The sequence below is a fragment of the Phocoena sinus genome, chromosome 11, assembly GCF_008692025.1.
Source record: "Phocoena sinus isolate mPhoSin1 chromosome 11, mPhoSin1.pri, whole genome shotgun sequence".
Lineage (NCBI taxonomy): Eukaryota > Metazoa > Chordata > Mammalia > Artiodactyla > Phocoenidae > Phocoena > Phocoena sinus.
In genome coordinates this window covers 64,156,975-64,180,134 of record NC_045773.1, presented here as the reverse complement: position 1 = coordinate 64,180,134, position 23,160 = coordinate 64,156,975, and the positions used below count along the sequence as shown (strand labels likewise).

Sequence of the window (23,160 nt, the reverse complement as noted above, 5' to 3'; positions counted from 1 at the left end):
TTCCTGGATGCGGAGGTATGACATGCATATGATTTGTCACAGCTCAAGTTGGGGGTGTGGGAGGGCTGTGGTGGAGGTACAGGCGAGGGTGTGTGGGGGCTCAGAGTAGGGAGAGGTCGGTTCTGACAGGGCATACATGGGGTGGCTGCCTGGACGAGGTGTCCTGCAGGCAGAGAGGGAACCGTGACAGTGCTCCAGTGGAAAGGACAGGTATGGTTGGGACTTCAGGTATGTCTGGCATGGATGCAGCAGGGCTCCTGGCATGGGAGAGGGTGAGGGAGTTGGGATGGATTAGGGGCTGAGGCCAAGAGTGTGGGCTCGATGCTGCAGGATGGTGCCTTGGTCCGATTTGGGGGTTAAAGTATTCCTTTGGGTGTGGAGTGGAGGTTTGGTTGCAGGCTGAGGCCTGAGGCTGAGAGAATGGTTAGGAGACTGATGGAACAGTTCAGACCGGAGGTTATGGTGGCCTGAATGATGGCCTTAAGCATACTGTCATTCATTCATTCATTCATTCATTCAGCAATCAGATAATTAGTGAGTCATATGTTAGTCTAGGTTAGGAATAGAGCAGGGAACAAAAACACACGCAATCCTTGCCCACATGGAGCTGACCTTCTAAAGGGGGAGAAAGACAGTAAGCAAGCAGTAATTCAAGAGGTGACAGGTGCTGTGGAGGAAAACTGCAGAGGGCCAGGTGTTTCGAGAGTGATGGAGGAGGTGAAGAGCTCTTTTAAACCAGGTGGTCAGGGAAGGGCCATTTGAATATAGGCCCAGGCAAGTGAGGAAGGGAACCAGCTGCCTGGATGGTATTGTGGGTGAAGGGCACAGCCAGTGCCAAGGCCCCGAAGCAGGAACATTCTTGGTGCATCTGAAGAACAGGGAGGCTGTTCAGAGAGGAGGAGAAGAGGCGGCAGGGCTGGGTCAGCAGGAGCTCCGGGTCCCAGGACAGAGAGTGGCTGTTCACTCCAGACGCACGAGTGGCCTGTGGAGGGTTTTAAGCAGAAAGTGATGGGATCAGATTTATGGTGTCAGAGGCCCCCTGGCTGCCCTGTGTGGGCCGAAGGTGTAGCCGTGTCAGAGGCAGGCATGGAGGAGTTCATGTGTAATAACCCTCCCTCCCTCCCCACTCCTCCCAGGGGGCAGTCAGCCCCCAGCCCTCCTCCGCAGAAAGCCCCTGAGGAGGCTTCCAGGAGGCCCGGCAATTCTGCAGAGCCCTGTTCTTCCCGCCCCCCTGCCCCACGCTCCTGGTCCCCAATCCCTGACGCACTGCGGCTGGGACCCTCAGCCACTGCTGGATGTGCCTTGTTCAGGGCCCTCTCTGGGCCTCAGTCACCATGAGGTAAGCATCGTGGCAGATGTCTCCCTCACTGAGTTGATGTGAGGTTTAAATGGGAGAATGTCTGTGAAAGCTGTAGAGGGAAGGCCATTATTATTACAGATTTCACAGCTAGAGGGCAGACAGAAGGGAATCGTTGTAGGGGGCCCTGAGAGTAGTTATTTAGGAACCTGTGGCTCCAGGTGGCGGTCCTGGCTGAAATATGCCTGGATTAAAAAGCTGCAGGGAAGAGATATTTAGGGAAGCACATGCCGGACAGACTGCCCAAGGAAGTGGTGGGTGTGGGGTGCACCCTTGCCCTGAGGGTGCTGCAGTGACCCCCTGATGTCTGAGCCCTGGGTTGAGTCCTGTCCTCACAGGAGGTCCTTCTTCGGCTTCCGCTGTACCCTGTGCCCCCTCTGGCCCCTTCCCACCAAGAGGTTGGGGCCAGGAGGGTGTTTCCAGCTGGAAACTGCTGTGGGCCCCAGAGTGTCCTCATCTGGGGAGTTGCTCACGCTCCCCGCCTTCCATACCAAGCCTTTCTCTCCCCCACGGAGAACCTGGGGACTCCCCAGCCTCCAATCAGCTCAGGCCCAACCTCAGGAACCTCCCTCCGTCCCTCCTCGGGAGGGTGGTTGAGTTATCTGCCGCTCATATGTTTGGCAGAGAGCTGGTGGTGAGACCCAGACTGGGAGTGCGTTCAATGTGGGGCTCCTTCTGGGGGAACCCCTCTGATTGCTGTCGGCAGCCGTGGATCTGCTGAGGCCCTCCAGGAGCTGCTTATAGAGCTGTGAGCGGGAGACACTGCCTCCCTGGGGCTAGGGGAGAGGACTCAAAGAAAGGGCCTGTTTAATTTAATTCTATGTTTTATTGCTCGTTGGATAAATAACCTTCATTGAGATGGAAGGTTGGGGGGATGGACAGGGAACTTTGATTAATTTCGAGCTGGTTTCTCATTTGTTAATTTTCTCCCAGTTCAGCAGGATTATTAAAACAAATTACCGACACTGTTCTCTCCTCCCTGGGCTGGAGCGGGGCTTGGTTCACAGGAGTGATCCTGCCTCCCTTTTCCACTACAGTTATTTAGGTACGACTTGGGGCAAGTGATGAGGCCTCCCCTGTCTCGGGGTCTCTGGGCAAGGCCCCCATTTCTTGTTGCGGATCTTCACGTCCCTGCAGCCTCATGGAAGTGCTGGGCACCCAGGGAACGGTGGGAGGTGCTAGCCAGCCAGGGCGCTCTCCCTCCAGCAGTGCCAGTTACCTGGGTGGGCTGGGACCTGGAGTGAGGGACAGGCCTGCCAACTCCAGCCCTCTCCCCAACCCATGGTATCCAAGGGAGCGGGACAGGCGGACGAGCATGGCAGGCGGGCTCATAGTCTCTGGGCTGCCCCTCCCCCTGGTGCCCAGTACCTTCGGTCCTCCTCAACCCCCACTGACCCTGTCTAGGCTCATCAGCCCTCGCCCACCTTGAGCTCTGCCCCTGCCAGGCTGGATCTCCTATTGGTTGGATCAACCTGCAGAAAAACCGCCCCTTGACGGGTGGTGATGGGGGAGAGTGGTCAGCACTTCCCTGCTCGCTGTGGGCAGTTGAGAGTTCCAGCTGCTTGATGGGCAGCTGGGCAGGGCGGTGACAGTTCAGGGGGTGTTATGAACATTCTTTTGTGCTCCCCAAAATGCACAGTAAATGCTGCCCCTGCCCATCCTGATTGTACAGGAGTGTGTGTGCACGGGCACACACACACTCGTTCAGGTATATTTAGCACCATGAGCCACTGTCAGCACTTGTGCTTGTGTGTCCAGGATGTGTGTGTGGGACTCAGGGCGTGCTTGTGTGAGCTTGTGCTCCTGAATATGGGGGTGGGTGTGTCAGGTACACTCAGGTAGACCTAGTGGGCATGCCTGGCTCAGGGCGTACCATGTGTCTCTAGGTGTATCTGGGTGTGATTCAGGTAATTCTGTGTGTGTAATGTATGCTCTCGTGTCTGTGTACCTGGCTGTATGTGGAGTGGGCAGGGGTGAGCACTTTGCGTATGTGTGTGTGTGTGTGCCTGTGTGCGTGTGTGTGTGTGTGTGACGCCCTCGGCACATACACGTGAGCGGGTCCTTTGGTTTTGGTGGACTGGATCTGCTGGCTCCTGGCAGGGCTGCCAGGTGTGTCCACGTCTGTGTCCGTGTGTGCATGTTTCCTCCTCCCTGGTCCCTGCCCCCATCGGCTGATGCTCTGGAGCATGAGACTGGATTACCTGGAGTGTCCACCTGGGCAGGCCTTGGCTGCCCTGAGGGTGACCATGGGGAGACCTGTCTCTGCTTGGCTCCGCGTTGCTTGGGGGACACAGGGGTCCCCTGGAGAGAGGCTGTTCCCTGTGGCCTCCTGACCCTCCACTCCCGCAGCCTGCCCTAAAGGACCTTCTTGCTGTCTTCATCTCCAGGCCTGAGCTGGAGGAAGGGGTGGGTGAAGGAGAGCTGCCAGACAGGATAGACGGCCCTGAAGCCTGGGCTGGCGGGGGACACCAGCTTGACTTCTAACTCCTGAGGCTGGGCAGTGGGTGCGGGACACCTCAACCCCTGTGACTCACAGGCTGTTGAGGCTGCCAATCCTGTGAGGCACAGCTCACTCCAGACACTTCCTCCAGGAGAGGCGTGTTATATCAAGTTGAGTGAGAAGGGCCACGGGTCAGGGGACAGGGAGGGGTGTGGGGCTGCTTGAGATGAGCTGTTCAGTGACAGCCTCTCTGAGAAGGTGATGTTTGATCAGAGATGTGAATAAGTGAAAGGGTGTACTCTGTGGCTCTGCGGGGGGAAAGCCAGCCGGGCAGAGGGCACAGCACGTGCAAAGGCTGTGAGGCTGGACCATGCTTGGGGCTCAGGCGCTGTTTAAGGAGGCCAGTGTGGCCAGAGGGAAGTGAGTGGGGGGAGGGTTGGTAAGAGCTGAAGTCGGCCAGGCAGCAGGCGTTGGGGAGATGCTTGGGAGGCTTTGGGCCCTTCTGAATTGTACCTGCAGGTGCCCGCTGTCTGCTGGGCCTGGCTGTGCTGGGGGACGGGACCCCTCTCCGGGCTCTGCTCCCAGCGGCTGCTCCCAGTGGGACCTGCTGAGGCCCGGGCTCATGGGCAGACCTTTGTCAACTCTCTGGCTTTATGGAGATTCTGGGGCAGGGGCCTGAGTCGGGGGGACCAGGTGGGAGGGGCCAAGATCCGCTCCGGGCTTTCCTCTCAGAGAAGAGTGTCAGCTCAGATCACCAGTTGCTGGAAACTGGGCATGTCCTGCCTGTCCGCTCATTGTCTGGACAGGCCCCAGATGTGCTGGTGGCTCTCGCTGTGGGCTTGGAGGGAGGCCAGGCAGCAGGATGGAAGGATTCCTGCTCTGGCATTGGTGGGCCTGGGTTTCCATCAGTAGCTGAGGGATTGAGGGCCAACGACTTCTCTCCTGTCTCCAGGTCCTTGCCCATGAAGTGCAGAGAGCAATGTCCACCTGGAAGGGGTGTTGTCAGAATTAAATTAGTGAGGTTAGAAGGCCCAGTCACAGGTCAGACCCCAGAGCAGACCGGAGATGAGCATGACGGGCAGCTTTCCTGGGAGGTGCCCTCAGGATGGAGGAGAAGTAAGAAGGGAAGTTCCAGCGCCACTGCCTTCATGAGCTGCTGCCTCGTTGGGTGCCCAGGACTCATCCCACCTGGGCTTCTGGGGGGACAGTGTAGAGCAGGTCCTCAGTACTGGGCTGGACCGTGCTGTCCCCATCCCATCACAGTACCAGGCACACTGTGGTCGCTGAACGGAATCAGACATCTGCAGGTTTCTGCAGTAGACGGAAGGAAGCAGAAGGGTCTGGGGAGAGGTTCCCCCCCAAATCATACCTGCCATCCTTTGGGAGGAGCTGGGCCCTTCCAGGCTGGAGGCCGAATTTCTGGGCTAAGAAGCACAGAGGCAGCACAACAGAGCTCGGGTGTCTCAGAGGTGGTTCAGGTCAATCCTTACTTCCACGGGGAGGGGGCAGAGGCTGATGGCAGGTGGAGCCCAGCGGCGACAGTTCAGATGCATGCATGGCTTTGGGCAAGTAATTCAACTTCTCTGGGCCTCGGTTTCCTCACCTGTAAAGTAGGCGGAATGCTAGTACCTTGATGACAGGTGTCTGGTGAGGACGAAATAAATGAGTGCTGAGAACAGAGCCTGGCACATAGTAAGCATTCAGTAAATGTCAGTTATTACTGTGATTGTTATTTTATGATTATTAGATGCGAAGCCTGGGGCACAGGATGGAAGAGGGTCTAGTTTGAGGTCACACGGTGAGTTAGTGACAGACTAGAATTCAGGCTCTTTCCACCCTGGCCAGATCTCAGAGCCACAGAAGGTGCCGGCAATGGGGGTGAGAGGCGGGGTAGCTTCCCCTCCGCTCTGGGCTGAGTCCCTGGCCCCTCCTCAACCTGCTATGTCACTGGGGCAGCTGGAGAATCCCCAGGAGCCCAGTTATCTTGAAGGAATGGGCTTGGCCCAGAGGAGAAGCGGGCAGCTGACCCCAGAGAACTTGTTTGCCCGGCTCCTGGCTTGAGACTCTTCTTTTGGTCTCGGGTGCGCTCAGAGTTCAGGGGAGGGCTCACTGAGAGTTTTGTCATGGAGGGAGACACTTGGAGCTGGAGGGCTTTTGGGGGGAGATAGATACTTCTATCTCCACACACACCCCTGGGCCAGGCCACCCTCACCTCTTACCTGGACTAGTGCAGTAGCCTTCCCAATGCACTTGGTGGTTCCCATCTTGCCCCGGATCTGTTTCCAGTACGACCATGGCTCATGCTATATCCTCCCATCCTCTCTGTGTTTTTGCCTTTCCTTGAACCAGCCACAGGGCCTTTGCACCTGTTTCACCTTCCATCTGGGTTGTTCTTCCCTCTTTACCTGGGTATTGCCTACCCATCCTTCAGGTGTCAGCTCACTGCCCCTCCTCAGGGAGCCCTCCTTGGGTGCCCTGACCAGATTCAGGCCCTTATTCCAGGCTCTCACAGGTGCCCCCGCACCACCCCCCGACCTGTTCCCAGCAGAGGCTGTGATTATGTATGTGTTGGTGTGCGTATCTGGTTAGAGACCATGTCTCCCACAGGACTCAGCTCCACGGGGACAGCGGTTTGTCTGCTTTTGCACACTGTGGTCTCCCCGGTGCCTACCATGGTGCTGGGCACAGAATGAGTGCTCAGTAAATATATTTTATTTTTGTTTAGTAAGTTTATTTGTTCATTTTTGGCTGCACTGGGTCTTCATTGCTGCGCACGGGCTTTCTCTAGTTGTGGCGAGTGGGGGCTTCATTGCAGTGCGCGGGCTTCTCATTGCGGTGGCTTCTCTTGTTGTGGAGCACGGGCTCTAGGCACACGGGCTTAGTTGCTCCATGTGGGATCTTCCCAGACAGGGATTGAACCCATGTCCTCTGCATTGGCAAGCAGATTCTTAACCACTGCACCACCAGAGAAATCCTGCAAATGTATTTTAAATGAATGCATGATGAGATGGGAGGCCCATATCACCTCCACCCTTGCGAGGGCCCAGAAACCCTTGTTTTGCAGATGGAGATGGGGCTTCCGCAGCAAACATCCCCCAAGAGGGAACTCTGGGTTAGAACAGCACCCCGGGTACACCTGCATGGGATGCCCTTCTTGAGGGTGCTGGTGAGAGATGGGTCAGAGCCAGGGGCTGCCAGTGCCTGAGGACAGCGGTGGGCGCAGCCAGGAATCAGAGAAGCCCCTGGAGGTTGGTGGTGCCCCCTGCAGGCTGGGTTCTCAGCAGCTGGCTCCATCCCAGGGCCCCGGGAGGCAGTGCTGGGTCAAAGCGGGGTGGGCAGGGGAGAGATGAGCTCTGCAGGTGGCTAGTTGTCAGCCTGCCCAGTGGTCTTGGCTAAATTGCTGCACTTGGCCTACCCATTCCCGTGTCCAGCCCAGGGCTCAGGCTCTCTCGCTCCAGTGGGGCCTCCTCCCTGCCAGCCTGGCTGTGGCTGAGCTGTGATATAAATTACCTGGAGTGATGGTGATGTGACTTTTATCGACTTGCGTGTTCGATAATGTTTGTACATCCCGTTATATCATATTATATTAATACAGAGCCATATATTCCACGCAGCGCAGCACATTTACCTGACTTGGGAGAACACTGGGCAGATGCCGTGGTTCATCTCTCCCCGCCTGGCCACGCCCCCATCGCTGGCCAGCAGGACAGTGCCATTACAGATGCTCCAGGGGCACCCTGTTCACTGAGGTCATCCCGGCCCCGCCCCCGACGCCCACAGCTTGGGGGTGGGCTCAGCGGGTTCTGTGGAAGAGGCTTCTGGATGGCAACCCCACATCGTGGAGGCCCCGTCCTCTGTCCTTACCTTGTGAGTCCAGGGCTCATTAAATCTCCATTGAACAGATGTGGAAACTGAGGCTCGGACACTGGAAGTGTGTGTCCAAGAGATGTAGTGAGGAAAGGCCAGGAGCAAGGACTCTTGGCTCCCCATCCTGGCTGCTTCCCAGGGGCAGGGATGGTGTGGGCACAGGGCAGGAGGCTGGCAACGTAAACGGACTATGTGCCAGGCAGGGCGTAGGAGTGAGAGGGCCCAGGTGCCGGAGTCAGAGAGACCTGGGTTCAAATCCTGCCTTGCCACTTGCTGTGTGATTTTGTTTCCATATTTTCTTGGGCCTCAGTTGTCTTATCTGCAAAATGACGGTAATAATAGCATTCACTTCGTGGGGTTATTGTGTGCAGATTAAATGAGAGAATCCCTGTGGAGTGCTGGGCGTGGTGTAGGAGCTTCTGAAGGGGTAGCTCCTGGACCTGCTTGGATTCCGCTAATACCTGCTTAGCCTCCTGCCTACTGCTGCCCCACCCGGCTCTCAGGATGCCCAGCCCCGGCCCGGCCGGTTCTGAGTGCCTGGTCCCTGCTCAGCCGCACGCTCACCTCGGCGCCCTGGGGTACGGCAGCCCCCTGGGCTGGTCCCGAGCCCCTGCCCCTTGGACACTTGGGTGTGGCCTGGTGCCCGGTCCTGCCCGGTTCCCTGGCCCACAGGCAGCCTCATGGCATGGAGAAAGCCCAGCTTGGCCATTAGGTGGGCCTGGGTGTGGCTCCCGGCCCCGACGCTAGGTGACCCCAGGCACGGGCCTCAGCTCTGAGCTGCAGCCTCTCCTGTCAATCGGGGCGAAGGAAACCTTCGCACTCCCTCAGGGTGTGGTGAGAATCAACAGGAGAGTCTGTATCAGTAGCTGCCGCACCTGGTGTGTATCAGCCACAAAGTAATGGCTCCTGGCAGCTTGGATGTTTGTGTCTCTTTCCAAGCTTTCACGTCTGTTGACAGAGGCCGGTTCTCACCACTGTGCCCACTGGGCAGATGAGGAGACTGAGGCTCGCAGGGGCAGTGACTTGCCTGCAGTCTTGCAGCCAGGCAGTGGGCAGAGGGTGTGGTGGCCTGCTTCTCACCTCCGGAAACCTGGGCTTTGGGCCCTTCAAGGAGAAGGGGGTGCAGGCACGGCAGCCCCATGGGGCTCCCCTGGCCCCCACCCTTCCTCCCCAGACCCTGGGCTCCTCCGTCCCTCGGCCTCCCCCCACATGTCACTCTTGACAAGGTTACCGAGTCAGCATGTAAAACCTGCAGAAGTGAGTGTAATTTATTGATCTAAATTTTGCTTATGAAATAGGACAAGTGCTGATTTGAGGATCTTGTTTCCTCTCGCCCTTATGCCGCCTGCTCCCCCGCCCGCTCTTATCTGCTTTAATTCCCCCGAGCCTGCACCAGAACCCGCTCCTTTGTCAGCCCTCCACTCTGCGCCCTCTATTCTTTTCCAGGCTCCGTGCCTTATTGGCGCCCGCCCCCCTTTTTTCCTGGGCTCCTAAGAAAACATATAATGTTTAAAAGGGTGAGACAAGGTACTGAATAAAGCACTTTCTGGGGAAATATTTGTTCAAAGGCGTGTTGCCTGCATCTGTCTGGTTCTCTCCTGGAAAACATAATTCAGAGCAGGCCTGGAAATTAATCCAAGTGTCCCCTTGCTTTCCTGATAAGAGAGTGGGTGGTTTCCCGGGAGGGGGAGACATAGGTGGGTGGGGGATGGCGCCCCCAACGAGCGCCTTCTAGGATATCACTGTGAAATCAGGGGAATAGGGCCCCAGGAGGTGCGTGAGCTGAGCCCTGGGGTGGGAGGAGGGATACCTCAGAGCATCTTCCGTGAGCAGGGCGCTGCTGTGGAGCGGCCCCCTTCCGCAGAGCAATGCCCTCCACTTACCCAGGTGAAGTGTCAGACCATGTGAGAATCAGAACTCGGTCGTCTCTGTCGCCTTGGCAAGGCCCCAAGGCTCTGAGCCTCGGTTTCCTCACCTGTCTAAGGTGCTTGGGGCCCTGCTGAGCTTGTCCTCAGGCTGGCTGTGTGGAGGGAATGAAGTGGCCCCTGCATTTATTGAGCCAAGTTCTGTGCCAGGCATCCGAGGACACAGTGGGGCATAAAAAAAGGCCCCTGGATTCATGGAGCTGATGTTTTAGGGGGAGGCGGATAATAAATGAAATAAGCAAGTAAATCTAGAGCATGTTAGAAAGTGATCATTGTTATGGGGAGAATCAAAGCAAGGGAGGTGGAGATGGGGTGCAGGAGAGGGACGCTGGATTGGTATTAAATAGGGTGGTCTGAGAAGGTGATGTTTGAGTAGTCTTGAAGGGAAGGATGTGAGAGCGCGAGCCACATGGGTCTCTGGGGAGACCTGGGGGAAGAGCAGTCAGGCAGAGGGAACAGCCAGTGCAAAGGCCCTGAGGCCGAGTGTGCCTGGCATGTTCAAGGGAACAGCAAGGAGGTCAGTGTGGCTGGAGCCACGTGAGTGAGGCCAGGATGGTAGCTGGAGATGAAGTCAGAGGTAATGTGTTGAAAATGCTTTGTTAAAATGCCAAGTGTTGTTGATCATTTTGACAGATGGCCCTAAGCTGAGCAGTAAAGGGCATTTTATTAGCACCCAGCAGGGGCTCCCAGAAGAAGGCTGGTGTGTGAGTTTCTCAGGAAGAGGGGAGACCTGTTATCTCTCCTGTCTTCTGCCACCTTAAACATTTCAGTCCTTCCAGCTGCAAGATGATACGAACTCTTCCCATACTATTTCCCCATTACGAGGCCAGCAGGAAAAAGATGCCCCTTGTGACTGTGGGGCCGTGCTGTGGGTGGGAGGTGGGTGAGGGTCCTGGTGAGGGGCCCTGACCTGGGCAGTGGGGCCCTGGTGGCAGTGGAGGGACCTACGCATGTTGGCTGTGCCTGGGCCCTCGGGGGCAGTCGGGGGCCATGAACCCACTCTCTGGCAGCCAAGGGTGGGGTTGGTGACCCTAATTAAAAGCTTGGATCCAAAAGGCTTGATGATGGAATTTCTAATTATATCAATTTCATCTCGTCTGGGAGACAGAGGTTTGCATATGATAAGCATGAAATTAATAATTATGTCCAGAAATTAGCTGTTGCTCAAAGCAGAGCCATTTACACAACCCTCTGGGGCCCCTGCCCCCCCACCCCTGCCCGATCCTTTGTGACGGGGACAGATGGACCACTTCAGCCCATAGTGTGGTAGCCAGGAGTGGAGGTGGTGGCTGAGCACAGAGGGCTAGTAGGGCTGGCTCTCCCCGCTGCGGCCACAGTCGATGTGGGCGGCCCTCCTTGTCACTGGAGGCTACTGCCGTCACCCTTAGATTCTGTGCATGTTTGTGTGTGTGTGTGTGTGTGTGTGTGTACGTGTACATGTATGTGTAGGCCCACTTGTGAAGGGGGGAGGCTGAGGTTTTACCTGACAGTAAAATGGGCTCTGGAGCTCATCCCTCTGGGTTCAAATCATAGCTCAATCACTAGCTGTGTGCCCTTGCACAAGTTACTTAACGTCTCTGTACCTAAGTTTTGGGAAAATGGGGAGAATAAGAGGGCCCACTTCACATATATTGTAAGTTTAAAGGTGTTAGTCATATAAAACCACTTTGCACAGTTCTTGGCACACAGTAGGCACTCAATAAATGCTCATTCTCAGGATGACGATGATTACATCTGTGTGTGTGTGTGTGAATTTAATTCAGTTCAGCCCAAGCCAGCCTGTGATGGGTGTGAACCAGACACATCCAGGCTCTTGAAGTGGAGGTAAATAAGACCCATTCCTTGCTCTCCTGGAGTGAGAGCTTACGCCCCCTGTGTCTGTCAGCATCAGGAGGAGGTGCTGTAAGAACAAACAGCCCCCGCATCTCTGTGGCTTAAAATACGTAAACTGAATACTTGCTATGTTACATGTCCACATGATTTGGCTGAGTGCTCTGCCCACCTCCTCAGGGACCAGGCTGGCCTGGAACATTGCTGGTCACGGTAGCAGGGGGAACATGTACCCTGTAGGGTCTCACAATGGCAATGAGATGCTCTGGCCTCGAAATGGTAGCATTTTCTGCTCCCAGCTCAGTGGCCAGAGCATGGCAGGTGGCCCCGGCCAAGCACGAGGAGCAGGTGGTTGGATTTTGCCAGGTGCCAGGAAGTCAGGGAGCTGGAAGTGTCTCTAAGGACCAGCACCCATGTTAGTCACGTGCGGGCTCATTTAGTGTCATCTCTCCTGCTGGAGTGTCAGCTCCATGAAAGCAGGGATTGGTCTCTGTGGGTTTGCCCCAGTGCCAAAGATTGTGCAAGGTGCTTAGTGGGTGCTCAGGGAAGCACTGAGTGAGTGAGTTCATGATGGAATCAACAGAGTTTCTGAGGGGTGTGGGTGGGCTGGGAGCCTGTGGGGGGAGGGGAGGCTGGTGGCCACAGGGCGGCCCAGGCGAAGGGACCATGTGGCTTTGTGGGCAGATTTCGCTGTCTTTTAAGATAGTACTTGCAGCCTTGGAGACTGATGTCCATGTCTCGGTCAAGGAGGGGAAAGACTGCTGGCCTGAGGGGCCTGTGTGACTCGGGCAGAGGAGGACACCCCATCTCCGAGCCTGGGGAGGGGCAGAGCTGGGGAGGCCGAGTGCCCTGGGCAGCAAGAGGGGCAGAAGGCCTAGTCAGGGCGCCCAGGGTGGGCTGGGCAGGCTGATGGACTGTGCTGGGGCAGAGGTCGGCGGGCCCAGGCCAGGCCGGGACACATGGCCTGGCCCCCGGTGACCCGGTGCTCGGGGTCCGGAGCTGGCGGCTGGGCTGTGTCCGCAGGGTAATGGGATCTGATTGATGACGGCATCCTGAAGTGAGTCACCCCGGGCCGGCCTGGCCTGAATTCCCACAGGGTCTGTGGGACAGTGGCCGGTGGCCCCCAAATGGCCCAGTGGGTTGGGGGGAAGGTGGTTGTTGAGGGGAAAGACCCCATCGTGTGGCTGGGATGAGGCACTGGGCAGCTGGCAGACCGTCCTTCCACCTGGGGCCCATCCCAGCCCTTCCACAGACCACGCTGACCACAGACCACCCAGACGCCAGCCCAGCCCCCTGCCCAGGGCATCCCCCACTTTCCAGGCTTTGGAAGCCCGCTTCTCTGCTCTTGAACCCTGGGGTCCCTCTCAAGAGTCGGGCTGTGTCAGGACTGAGGGCAGGTGCCCCTCTGCGTGCTGGGTCCCCCCACTGCACCCCCCTCTGCCGTACCCCAGTTCCTTCACCTGATTTCCCTTCCCAGCTGCCTTGAACTCCCCCTGACTCCCCTCTCTGCACCGCCCCATTTCTCCTCTTCAATCTGTCTACACCCTCCACCCACCCTGCCAGCCTCTGCTCTCTTCTCAGGACCCACAGTCTGACTCTCCCTGCAGTGAATCCCTCTTGCCCCCAACCCGGCACTTCAGCCTGGAGGCATTTCACTCTGAGGACCTCCTCCCCCAACCCCCCCCAGCAGGCTGGTTCTCTGAAGGTGGGTTATTTATTTATTTTTTAAAAATAAATTTATTTACTTATTTTTGGCTGCGTTGGGTCTTTGTTGCTGCACGCGGGCTTTCTCAAGTTACGGAGAGCGGGGTGCTACTCTTCTCTGCGGTGCACAGGCTTCTCATTGCGGTGGCTTCTCTTGTTGCGGAGCACGTGCTCTAGGCATTCAGGCTTCAGTAGTTGTGGCGCACGGGCTTAGTTTCTCCGCGGCATGTGGGATCTTCCCGGACCAGGGCTCGAACCTGTGTCCTCTGTGTTGGCAGGCGGATTCTTAACCACTGTGCCACCAGGGAAGCCTGGAAGGTGGGTTATTTAAATCCATGTCTTTAGCGCCTGGCTGAGAGGAGGTGGTCGCTGATCCACAAGGGTATGGGGGGCGCCTACTGTGTGCCTGGCTCTCAGTGAGATGCCCTCCTGTCCCGAAGGCCCCGGGGAGGGAGAGGTGGGCTGGCAGCACCTCTGCTCCTCCCGGGCACCGTCTCTGCAGCAGAGGGCGCGTGGTTCAGGCCGTGAGAGGGGTCGGGTGGGAGACGACGGCGCCCCAGGCCTTTGGAAGCTGGGCTTCTGCCCTCTCGCCGGCTCTCTGAACCATACATTCCTGCCCGAGCAGCTTTCATGTACCTAAAACCTGGCTGGCTGCCTTTTATCTGCAAAGAAAACAGCCGATGCTGAGAGCTGGGCAGTCGAGGCCTCATGCAGCCAGGATCAGAAGGGCAAGGAGCAGGCAGCCACCCCGGGGTCTGACCTGCCCCATGCAGGGTCCTCTGCTCCCTGAGTGAGAGGGGCTGCGCCAGGCAGGTGGGGGTCCTGGGGTCTGCCTGGGTCCTGGCCTGGGTCGGGCTGGTGGCCAGAGGGGGCTTCAGGATCCCGGCCTCAATCTGTGGCTGCCCGGCCTGGCTTGTGGGTGGAACAGAAAGAGCAGAGTCGGCTGGGAGGGTGTGCAGGGTCTGAGGCCAGGACTGGGGGACGGTGAACAGGGAGGCAGGGGAGCCGGGTCTGTGCCTTGTTTCTGATTTCTCCTGGCTCTGATACTCAGAGGGCACTTTCATCTGTACGAGCCTCAGTTTCCTCATCTGAAAAATGGGCACAATGGTCCCAGTCTTGCCTCCCTCTCTAATAATATCTGGTATTTGCTGAGGGCCCCCATGTGCTGGGCACAGTTTTTTTTGTTTGTTTGTTTTGGTTTTTTTGCGGTACGTGGGCCTCTCACTGCTGTGGCCTCTCCCGCTGTGGAGCACAGGCTCCGGACGCGCAGGCTCAGCGGCCACAGCTCACAGGCCCAGCCGCTCCGCGGCATGTGGGATCCTCCCGGACCGGGGCACGAACCCGTGTCCCCTGCATCAGCAGGCGGACTCTCAACCACTGTGCCACCAGGGAAGCCCATGGGCACAGTTTTCAGCCCTGTATGTGTTCTCACTAATGCAGTCCTCTCTGTTGTTTCTGTGACTTCTTTATAAGGGTGGGAACTGAGGCCCAGAGAGACTGCCTGCTTGCCTAAGGTGGCACAGCTGGATGGCAAAGCTGGGTGGCACACCCCTGGGCAGGTTGGCTCTAGAGAGTGCTGAGGCGAGGGTTAGGGAAGAGGAGGGAGGAGGAGGGGCTTTTAAACACTCACGCTCACAGGAAGAGGGTTGGGATTCCTGTCAGGTGGCCCTAGGTGTCCGTGGTGATGGCCCCGGACATCCAGCTGCTTGACTCGGGGTTCCCCAGGCCTTGCACAGGTCAGGGTGGGGGGTTCACCCCTGACTGCTGTGAGCAAAACCCTGGCCTTGACAGAGCCCTGGCCTCCAGAGGCCGTGGGGACTGGGCCCTTGCGGCACTCTGAGATGTTGGGCAGCTTCCTTATCCCCCGACACTCCTCTGGATGGGGTGGGATGGGGACCAGCCACTCTCAGGGGCTCCTCAGATTCTGCTGGTTGGGGAGCCAGTGGCCCAGAGCCTGAGCTGTTGGCACTTGGGGCGCCACCTGCATCCCAGCCAGCGTCTCTGTGCCCCGGGGGGTGTTTGGGGCTGCTGGCCAGGCCTGGGGCAGGTTCAGAACAGATTCAGGTTGGAACACACAGATACACATACATGTACGTGCTTACACACATGTGCATACACGTACATCCACGTGTTCCCTCTGCCTAAAAAGCCCTCCTTCAAATACCTACGGGCTGCCTCCTTCACCTCCTTGGGGTCTTGACTCAAATGTCACCCTGCCAGAGGGGCTTCCCTAGGCCTTCTCCCTAACAGTCCCCTGAACTTTCCTGATTTCTTTTTTCTCCTGGGCCCCATCCCCATCTACCAGCCCTGCATCGCCTTTCCATCGCCTGCCCCTGTCGACATGGGGTGCCCCACGGGGCAGTGTCCACCGCCTACCCCTGCTCTCAGAGCTGTGCCTGGCAGGTCGTTGGCGCTCGGTGACTATTGGTAAGAGGAATAAATCAACGAGTGTGCTGTGTGCTCAGGGCGTATGCTCCAGCATGTGCTCGCACGTGCGCGTGTCACACAAACACACATGTGCTTGACATTCATCTTCATTGTTGCTCAAGCCCGGAAGCAGCTTTTGTCTTTCCCATGTGGCAGGGACCTCCTTGTCGCTCCAGAAGCCAGAGAGAGAGAGAGAGAGAGAGAGAGAGAGAGGGAGGGAGGGAGAGAGAGTGTTTACTCATGTATTTCCCCCTTCAGTCACTCACCCTTTTCGTACTTTTGTAAGCATGAGGCCCTGCGGGGTGCCAGCTGCAGACACACGGTGTGCCACTCATGGGCATCCCACCTGCCTCCTCCCCAGGGTGTCCCCCAGATGCAGTGAGTGTTGGGTTTGGGGGTGGGATGAGCGCAGTTCCCCTCGGTGTCTCCCCAGTGGCCTTGCCCAGCACAACGTGGAGCGCCTCAGAACGCTTGTTGAATTGATAAGTTGGCCAAATACCTAACACGTGGGAGGACAGGGAGGATGTGCTCGGTGCCCCTGGAGCAGCCCGACTTGGTGCTGAGGGAGGTCTGAGCAGGCTCTCTGGAGGATGAAGGCTCCCGGGGGGGCTGCGTGGAGGAGGTGGCACTTGAGCTGGGCCTTGATGCACCAGGAAGATTTGGATGTGGGGAGATGAGGTCTTGGGCTTTGTGGGCAGAGGAAGGCCGGCAGAGAGGAAAGAGAAACAGGCGAACAGATGGCTCCAGAGTAGGACAGCCATCGTTGGTCAGGGCTGCTGGAGTCTGACTTCTTGCTGACTCTTGTCCCATGAGGGCGCAATAGGAAGGTGTAGCATCCCCAGCACCTGGAATAGTGCCCAACACACAGTTGGTGCTCTAAGTGTTGGGCGACAGCAAGAGGGAGGCAGAGAGGGAGGAGCTGGCGGGGGGGACAGGATGGGCATGGCTGTTGTGAAGGAGAGGAATGTTTTCTGAGGAGAATGTTAATCCAGCGCCTCCCTCCCTCTCGGCTGGGCTGCGGGGACAGTGAGAGCTGCGGAGATGCCAGAGCCCCACTCGGGCCAGGTTGTCACAATCCCCCTGCCCATGGGGTCCCCAGGGCGGTCCTTGCCTCTGCCCCTCCACTCCAGGCTGGGGTGGGGACGGGAGAGAGGGGAGCTTGGGGGGACCTGCCAGCCCCAGGAGATGTCCTCACTAAGCAGTAACTCTGTGACTACAGTGAGAGAGCTGGGGGTGGGAGGGGGAGGCACTAGGGGCAGTGCTAGAGGGTAAAAACAGAGAGAAAGCTGCCAGGAGGAAGTGCAGGGGGAGGGATAATAACTCATATCAGAGCTAACCCTTGAGTGCTGACTGCCCGCCAGGCGCTGCCCCTAGCACCTCCTGTGAGTTCCCACACGTGACCCTCACAACCTTATGAGAAAGGGATTGGAATTATTCCCATTTTGCAGAGGAGGAAACTGAGGCCCAGAGAGGTGAAGTAACCTGCCCCAGGTTTCCCAGCCGGTGCATGGCAGACCTGGGATTTGAATCTGAGCGGTTTAACTCCCAAATCACTGCTTCAGGCCATCCTCCTGGGCACCTCAGGAGGGCCTGGAGTTGAGGAGGGAGCCTGCAGGGGGCGGGGTAGGAGGAGCTGGCAGAGGCGATGTTTACGAGGATGCTGGCTTATCTCCTGGACCCTGTTCAGGAAGCTGGCTCTACCCTTCCGCAACCCTCATCATCTCAGGGCAGGGTCCCTGTTCCAGGATCTCAGGAATGGTTGGGGGCGGCGCAGGGGCCCCTCCTGGGCTTCAGAAATCAGAGGCCCTGAGCACTCCTGCAGGCTGACACACACACACACCTGCAGGAACCCCATGCTTGGCCCTCCCACCCTCTATGGGAATGAGGGTGTGCAGGGGCAGGGGTGGTGCCTGGGTCTGAAGCCGGCTGACGCAGGCTGAGCTCACTGGGGGAGGCTCTGAGTCCCGGCACCTGGACAGCCACCTGTCCATCTGCTGTCCCTGCCCAGGCTGAGTGCCCGGATGGGAGGGGAGGGGGGAGGTGGCTTGGAAGGAGGCCCGAGGGGTGAGAAGTTGCCTCGTGTGAGCTGCTCTGGCCTGTTCTGCCACCAGCCCCAAGACCTCCCTGGACCTGCTGCCCCTCGTCCGAGCAGGCACTTTTGACTCCGGCCCTAAGGCCCTGTGTTGGGAGAACACATCAGAAGTAGGAGAGAAGCCGCTTCTAATCAGGAGGCGAGTGGGTTTCTGGGTGTGTGATTAGGGCCGGCAGAGGTGAGCTGGCAAACAAACACGGCCATCTGCTCTCAGGGACCTGCTGTGGTGGCCCTCATCTCCGTTGCCAGCTCCAGATTCAGGGCGCTTCTCTTCAGAGGGATGACCCCAAGGGTGACATTTATTTTGTTCTGTTGTTTTACTGTCAAAAATTTTAAATGTAGGCATTTCAGACACGCACAAAAGTGCAACAAACAGGGCAGTGTACCTTCGCGTCCACACCGGTCAACAGTTGTCAGCGCTTGGCCAGTGCTATTTCTTCTTCCACGCGTTCCCACAGCGATTCTTTTGAAGCAAATCCCAGACCTCATCATATCACTTCACGCCTAAATATTTTAGTACATATCTCTGAAACGGTGGGTCTCAACTGGGGACAGCTTTGTCTCCCGGGGGACATTTGGCAATGTCTAGAGACATTTTTGGTTGTCACAACCGGGGGAGGGGTGTGCTACTGGCATCTAGTGGGTAGGGGACAAGGGTGCAGCTAAACATCCTACAAGGCACAGGACAGCCCGCCAACAAAGAATCACACCCCACTCCTCTCCATAAGCGTTAACAGCGCTGAGGTGGGGAAACCGCTCTCTAAGAGCTAGGGACTCAAAAACCAGCCAGCCAACCGCAGCTATAATACCATCATCAGACCTTAAAAATAACGATACTTTTTGAATGAATCATCAAATGTCCAACCAGAGTCCGCATTGTAGGGGGTGCTGCTTTCATGCTGAGTGCCCTCCAGGGCTGAGAGGACTGGGCTAGTGTTCAGACACTGCTGACTCAGGCAGGCAGAGGGACGCAGGTGCTCTGGGACATTCCAGTGAGGTCTGCTTTCTAAACACGTGCTGTATTTGCGTAGTTCTACGTGGAAAACATACAGAGAGTCTAAGGTGGGAGATCCTGCCCAACCCCACCTCTAGCCCCTGGCTGTCTTCCGGGAGGCAGCTTTGCCCCTGTTTAGTTTCAGAGCAGGTTGAGTATATACCCCAGTGGAAGGTGGACCCCCGCACTGTCCCTGGGGGGTAGGCACACCCTAGGCAGAGGCCAGGTGGGCAAACCCATGTGCAGGGGGCTCCCGGTGTCCTCTGGCTCCGGAATATTTTCCCACCCTCAGTTGCCATGTGGACTAAAATTCTCGCCATTAATTTTTTTCTGTCAGGATTGAATCTTAATTATTCCTTAGGGGGAATCAATCTTCGATTTGACATCAGCCCAGATCAGTATGCCCAGCCCTTCACCCTGTCACCGTGGATGACTGAGGGCAGGGTAAAGGGTACACAGGAAGGCTACATGTTGGTGTGGACCAAGGCAGGGGGTGGAGAGCACGGGCCACTGGCCGGTCCTGGGGAGCCAGGGCAGATGAGAGCCCTGTGAGGAGGGCACCCGGGATGTGGGCGGGGGGAAGGTGGGGGAGGCTCAGGAGGGTCCACAACCCCTTTCACCCCTTTCCCTTGGGAATGTTGGATGTCAACCACAGGAGGAATGGCACCTTGAGAGCTCCGTGTCCCACCTTTGCCTGGGGGGCCAGGTGGGAGGTGTGAAGGCAGGAAGGTGCCCTGTGACTGGGGCAGCCGGGCTGGGGCCAGGAGGCCCGGAGTCTGCCGTTGAGAGGCTGTGGCACCGGGTGGGCCCTTTGTCCCAGGCTGCAGAGAGAGGGTTTCTCGGAGGCCCCAGTCTCTCTGGCCTTCTGGGATTCAATCTGTGGGGTGGGGCGAGGGCTGCGGGAATTGGAACCTGGGCTCTGTCCCCTCTGAGCTGGGCAGGAGGAAGGAGCCTGGGCCCAGAGAGAGCTGTGGGGATGGGGTCTGCTGGGTGGTGACAAGAAAGGCTGCCTGGGGGCAGGGAGTGGACCAGATAAACCCTCAGGCCCCTCTCACCACCCTCATCCCCACCCCATCCCCATTTCCACTCCATCCCTGGCCAACCATCTGGGGATTCTCTCCAGCTGGTTCCCACCCAGAGGATCCCGTGGTGTGTGTGTGTGTGTGTGTGTGTGTGTGTGTGTGTGAGCTCGTGCGTGTATGTGTGTACAGGCATGTGCGTTATCTCCTAGGACTCTGGGGTGTGTACGTGTGTGTTATTGAGGGACCACCGGCCACAAGACCCAGGTGAGGTGGGCTGGGAGACTTTCTAGAGGAGGGCTTGATGCTGACATGCCTCTCACTTCTCACCCTGATGCCAGCCTCACTCCTGCTGGGAAAGGGGAGAGGCCTGGGGAGAGACGGGAGCAGGGGAGCTGAGTGGGGGTGGGAGGCATTGGGACCCTGGGTAGAGCCAGGGGCGGGGCTGACCAACCATTTGCCCACCCTCTCTGGGCCTCAGTTTCCTCCTCTGTCAAGTGGGGCTGGGACCTATTCAGCCCATGTCAAGGGGTCTCCCCCAGGACGAGAGGAGGCAGTGCCCATGGGAAGGGCTGGGGGGGGCGGTGGTCCCAAGGCCATGGGATGGGAGGCAGGTTGGGGTGTAGGGGCTGGTGCTGGCCGGGCAGGGTGAGGTGCCAGCCGCCCCCATCAGTGGCCCCTCTCGCCCCCAGATCCCCCAGATCAGCTACGCCTCCACAGCCCCCGACCTGAGTGACAACAGCCGCTACGACTTCTTCTCCCGCGTGGTGCCCTCGGACACGTACCAGGCCCAGGCCATGGTGGATATCGTCCGTGCCCTCAAGTGGAACTACGTGTCCACGCTAGCCTCGGAGGGCAGCTACGGTGAGAGTGGCGTGGAGGCCTTCGTCCAGAAGTCCCGTGAGGACGGTGAGTCCAGCGCCCGCCCTCAGGGTCGTGCTTGGGGACAGGGGGATGTCACAGCGTGGTGGCCGAGCACTGCTCGGGAGCTGCTCCCTGGGTTCTGCCTTGGGCTCTCCTGCCCTGGGCCACCCCCTCATGGGCCTGAGTTTCTCCTCTGAGCCTGTGGCCTTGTGGGCGGGTGGCTGGGTGACTGCTGGGGGCTGGGGGTGGATGTGAGTGACTTTTGTGGACATGGCTGGGCAGACGGAGGGACTGTCAATATCCCCAGCATGGGAGCTGATGGAACAGCCCCTGTTCTCAGGCAGAGAGGAGGAGAAGGAGGTGGGGATGGAGGTGGGCTTGTTCAGTGGAGTCTCAGGGACCCAGGAGCCAGAGGCCAACCAGCAGCTTCTTGGAGCAAGGATTTGTTTGAGGGACTGGGAATTCAGAATCCTTAAACTTGGGCCGTGTGGTGAGGGGCAGGGGCTGCGGTGGGGCTGTGCCGGCCTCAGGGAGGTAGGTGCCCTGTGGGTGGGATTCGGGGAAGGGTGGGAAAGTGACGTGCTCTCCTCGGATCCTCCGCACTTACCACAGGCCCCCTTGCCCCGCCGAGCTCACTGCGTTCCTGAATTGCCATCCTCAGAGTGATAAAGCTTCTAGTTATCAGCAAGCAAGGAGAAGCTAAGCAAGCAGGGGTTACCTCCACGGCAGGCCCAGACCTGGGCCTCTGGCCGGTCCTTTCCGATGGTCACACTGAGGCAGGACAGCCTGTGTGGGACTGTGTGTGTGGGCATCCAGGGCAGCAGACAGGCCCCTGGGTTGGGGGCTCCGCCTGGGCTGGTGAGCCCTGCCAAGCTGATTCAGAGCTGTGGGGGCCAAGGGACGGCTCCCGTGCTGCGTGGGGCATGCAGGGAAGCAGGGAGGCCCTTCCGCTCCTGGCGGACCCTCCTCCCCGCAGACGGGGCCCCTCTGCCTCCTCTCCTGGCCTCTCCCAAGGCCCCGTCTCTAAATAGCTCACTGTGGCGCCCTCGACCTTGGAGGATGGCATCTCTATATTTATACCCGGAGAACCCCGGAACTCTAATTGTTTTTCCTAAGGACCACAGAGTGTCCAGAGGCTGGCGTTGGTAACACCCTGCAGGCATAATCCTGCTATAAATCTCAGACAAGCCCCTTTAATTGTACAGCCGAAGCAGCTCGGGTGCTTGTAACCTGGCGGCGAGGGCGGCGGGGTGGTGGAAATGGGGTAGTGCTGACTGATGGCTGCGGCTCCAGCAGCTGGGCCCCCACGGAAGGAAGCAGGGGGTGGACAGACCCCATTCCCACCTGCAGGCAGGCTGGGCAGTGTCAGACTCCAGCCCCCCACCCCCCGCCCCTCCCTCTGACTGCCCACAAATCCTTTCTTTCTTTGCTCAGACTTGGGTACCTCTCTGCACTGGCTCCACCCATCCTGCAGGCTCCTCTTCTCCCTGATGGCTTGAGTCCTTCCCCAAACGAGCCCACTGCCTTTCTGATTCAGGTGCAACCTCTGTTGGATTTGGGGACAAAAGTGCTGGATGGGGGCAGGGACAGAGGTCCAGAATCTTAGTGTTCGGTTGTGTTTGGTCCCTGCCATAGGGACCTGGAAGCCATCCCGTGTACTCAACATAGCCTTCCCTATGCTGCTGGCACATGCCGAGCCCCTGTTTATACCGGGTGTTCTGGGTAATCTGCCCCACCAGATGAAGCAGGTACCCCCGTTTTCCAGGGAAGGAAGCTGAGGCTCAGAGACACCAAATAATTGGCACCAGGTCACAGAGCAAGTTAGAGGTGGAGAAGGGATTTGAATCCAGGCGAGCTGGCTCCAGGACTAGAGGTCTTAACTGCTTTGTATTTTTGTCACTCTGTCTTCTGCCCATTTCCCACTGCAGTAACTGAGACCCATGTGGACCAGTCCTGTGCAAGGGATGGGGGTATGACAGTCACGCGTGCGCACGCGCGTGCGCGCGCACACACACACACACACACACACACACACACACACACTTGGCCTGGAGGGACACATGCTGGTGTGTTAAGCGTGGGAGAGGCATGGGATTCGGGTGAGGTCAGGGCATTGCATTTCGGCTGAAGCTGAGGCTACTGTTTGAATTTTCTGCAAGCATCTAATCAGGCATTGAGTAGTTAGAAAATAGAAAGTCTACTCAAGATTTTTAAAAGGAACCCTAGAAAAATAAGAGAACTAGCTACTCTGCCCGGACCCAGCACAGGGGCACAGCTGTGCCCCTGCCGCCTGCACTCCTTCCCATTGCTGAGGGTCTGGCCTCCCACCTGGCCGGGTGTGCAGCCCCAGGGCCCTGGCTGGGCAGCTAGGTCTTCCTGCCCGGCCTGCTAAATGAAATTTGATTTGGAGAACCATCTTTAGGCAAATGAAAAGAAAAGGAGAGAGAAAGCCACGCTCCAGCTGCCCAAATTGAAATCAGAATTGAGCGGCCAGTAGAAAGGGGCCGCTGTACCTTTTGCCTAATTCCTGTGAAAGATTAAAGATGTCTTTGGCTGTATATCGTATTGATTCATCCTCTGAAGTATAAATCATCTTCGCGTTGCTCAGAGGAGTGCCAGGGAGCGGGGAGGACGGGAGGGT

At 57.9% G+C, this 23,160-nt stretch overlaps 1 protein-coding gene across 3 annotated transcripts in view; it reads left to right on the top strand.

The window, feature by feature from the left end:
- The window catches only part of GRM4 (glutamate metabotropic receptor 4), a 97,956-nt gene that overhangs the window by 14,848 nt on the left and 59,948 nt on the right, over positions 1–23,160 (top strand). For 2 of the 3 annotated variants that reach the window (XM_032648870.1, XM_032648868.1), the window contains exon 2: positions 20,348–20,564. In XM_032648870.1, the coding sequence (XP_032504761.1) occupies positions 20,348–20,564 (217 nt within the window). Of the gene's footprint in view, positions 1–10,375; positions 10,462–20,328; positions 20,565–23,160 lie in introns of those variants that run through there. The other variant, XM_032648871.1, reaches the window with a different exon arrangement.